Source organism: Haplochromis burtoni, unplaced genomic scaffold (genome assembly GCF_018398535.1).
Source record: "Haplochromis burtoni strain Fernald_Lab_line unplaced genomic scaffold, NCSU_Asbu1 Contig_7, whole genome shotgun sequence".
NCBI classification, from domain to species: Eukaryota; Metazoa; Chordata; class Actinopteri; order Cichliformes; family Cichlidae; genus Haplochromis; species Haplochromis burtoni.
Window position 1 is genome coordinate 343285 of NW_024582368.1, and position 2804 is coordinate 346088.

Consider the following 2804-nt stretch of genomic DNA (forward strand, 5'->3'; position numbering starts at 1 on the left):
AACTTAAAGAAGTCCAGACGCTTTTCTTTGCAAGCTCCTTTGACTACGATGACCTGGATGACTGAGAACCTTCACAGACATCTTGGGGGTTTTCTTCTTCTTCTTTTTTAAAAAATACATCCATTTACACTGAGATTATATTACAGCATGAGTGAGCTATTAACTAATAATTTTTTTAAATAATTAATGTATCACAACTGCCCCAATAAATTAACAATGACATAAAATTAATATTCAACAGGACTGAAATCAACTTATTAGTTTCGCGTGTGGCTCTTTGGGAAAGTTGTGTTAGTGGATAGTAAATGAGTGTATCTTATAATATTTGCATCTGTTTATAATCATTATAATAATTAAACATGCTATTGCATTAGATATTAAACCTAACGCTGTTAACGTTATTTAAACACGTGGTCCATTGTTAAGCCATTCTCTGATAAGGTCTCAGCCGTTTAGAAATCAATAACAGTGTCATGTGCCTTTAAGACGCCAGTCAGGGTGGACCCAACGTCGGCGTTAGACGCTCAGGAAGTGGATTAAACCACCAAAGATTCCCGCAGATTCGATACCGATTGTCCCAATGTTAGATACGTGTTCGTGCTAACCTGAACGTTTGGCCGAGCACGTTTATGGGCTATTTAGGACGATAATGCTGGATGGTTGCGCTCATGAAAATCACCAGGGATATATGCAGGCTGTTGGGACTCGGGAGCGGTAAGAATTCTCTTCCACTTTTCGAAACTTTCTAAACTGGTTAGATCGATCACGGACGTAATAACGAAACGCGTGTGACACGGCACATTTGGAGGACAGCTAACTCGTGAGTTACATAAACGACGTGATTGTGATATTGCTTCCCATTTGTGTTATCCTAGTGATCAAACTGAGCTCTTGGTCAAACAATGAAACTTCTCTTGGCAGTTACACCCTCGCCTGTACCGCTTCCAAGTTTGCGCAGTAAAAAAAAGGAAAGAGTTCTCAGAAAATCCAAAACGCTCTCTTACACTTTCTCCCTCACGAAGCAAATAGTTATAAAGTTTACAAGCTGAAGTACACCATGTATAAAAGACAGAGATAAAGTAATGTGTGCTATAAAAAAGCAAAACAAAGATAAATGCATTCTTCGGTGCGTGTTAGTGTGATAACAATGTCTTAGATAGGGGCACATGCCCCACAGCACAGAACGAGTTTATACGCAGATTGAAAGTATTGTATGAGCTTAAAACATGTCTTTTAAATAACGTGTTATGTTCCCACATGTTCCTCTTCTTCGCTTAACATGTTAACAGGTTGGCTTATGTGTGGCTCCTCTCTACAGCTGCTGATCTACACACCTTCATCGACATTTAAAAACTTTTAGGCATGCCTTGCCAACTTTAGCATTACTTAGTATAGGAGTACACATCTGGTGTGAGTGATCCTATTAGCATTTATGGAAAGCGTGGGAATATTAGATGAGAAATACACACAAACAAAATGGGATGAATAAAGTATGTGTTGTAGCAGGCAGCAGTTTCAAATTATGTTTATTTCTTAACATATGAATGTGGGAATTCCCGAGTTTATCATCCAAAAGTAGGGGAATATCTCTTTGCAAAAGAGACTGGTTTGCATTCCTTCATTCTTAGATCCAGATCCATACACCTCTGTGAAGGTGTAATAAAGAGCTTAGATACTACAGAACAGTGAAAGATTTCTAGCATTTTTTTTTTTAACAGCGTCAGTTAGTAATCTCACTGATGAAGCAGTTCAGTTAAAGTGCTATAGACTTGGTTTCCTGCCACTCCAACCATTACTGGCTTTGCAGTGGTAGTGTGAGAGTCTGTAGGTGGTGCATATGCTTAATTCTCGTAACTGTTCCCAGAGTGAAGGTGTGGATAAAAAGCCATACCTGGAGAGGTGAACGAGGGTCATTGTGGTTATAGACTGCTGCGTCAATTTTTCTTTTAGCTGTAATAGTGATTCTGTATTGTTCAGAGCTCTCTGTTAGCATTTTAGAGGAGGTGGCACTCTCCACCTTTTACTTTTTATCTTTTTTGCTAACACTTTTTTTGTGTGCTCACATAACTTTTATGCCAGTACACAGTAGGGTTATGTTGAACCTGCTAATGCAAAGAAAGCTTTGCTGTGTCAAACTGGCTTTGTAGTGTACCTCCCCTGAGATCTTTAATGATTTTTCTTCTGTTGATTTCTGATGTAATGCAGTTGTTTTCACTGTCTCACGCAGAACATTTGTGCCTCGCAGCCATGTACTCTGCAAAAAGCAAAATGTGTGATTGTTTCTATTTCCTACATTGTTTACATGTTTCTGTGTTTAACTGGTTTACACAACCACTTAAAACCACTGGCATATGATTAAGCAGTGCCTGTTTGAATAATAAGGTCATGCTTTCGTGAAGAAAAGTGTGGACCTGTGCAGTTTATTTTCTTGTTAGTCCTCCAGCCTGTGATGGTACGTGATTATTTTGCATTCCTGTGGAAAGAGCTCACCTTTCAGCTGTACACTAATTTAGGAAATTTCCTTGAAGTGAAGAAACAGAGCCTCTCTTGTTGCTCGTGTCTACCGATCTTGTATCACTTATGTTTTTGGAGGACATTCCAGTATGGTAAAATTTTTACCAACGGCCTGGTTCAAATGAGATGGAGTTGTTAACAGTGCTTATTTCTTGACATTTGAGCAGTGAGTCAGGCGCACACAACTGAAATTCCTTGCTGTCACTATGCATCCTTGGAGGCGCATTGTGATGACAGACTGGCTCTTTAACAAAGCCAGTGAGAGACATTTATATGTGAAGACCCCCCCC

The 2804-nt window shown here is 39.3% G+C and overlaps 1 protein-coding gene across 1 annotated transcript in view; it reads left to right on the plus strand.

Moving 5' to 3' along the window:
* Window positions 1-67: 67 nt before the first annotated feature.
* Window positions 68-2804, plus strand: part of zgc:123010 (uncharacterized protein LOC641500 homolog) — a gene marked incomplete in the record, with an annotated part of 7990 nt that continues 5253 nt past the window's right edge. Inside the window, 1 exon segment of the mRNA XM_005914244.3 lies at window positions 68-714. Coding sequence (XP_005914306.3) covers window positions 657-714 — 58 coding nt within the window.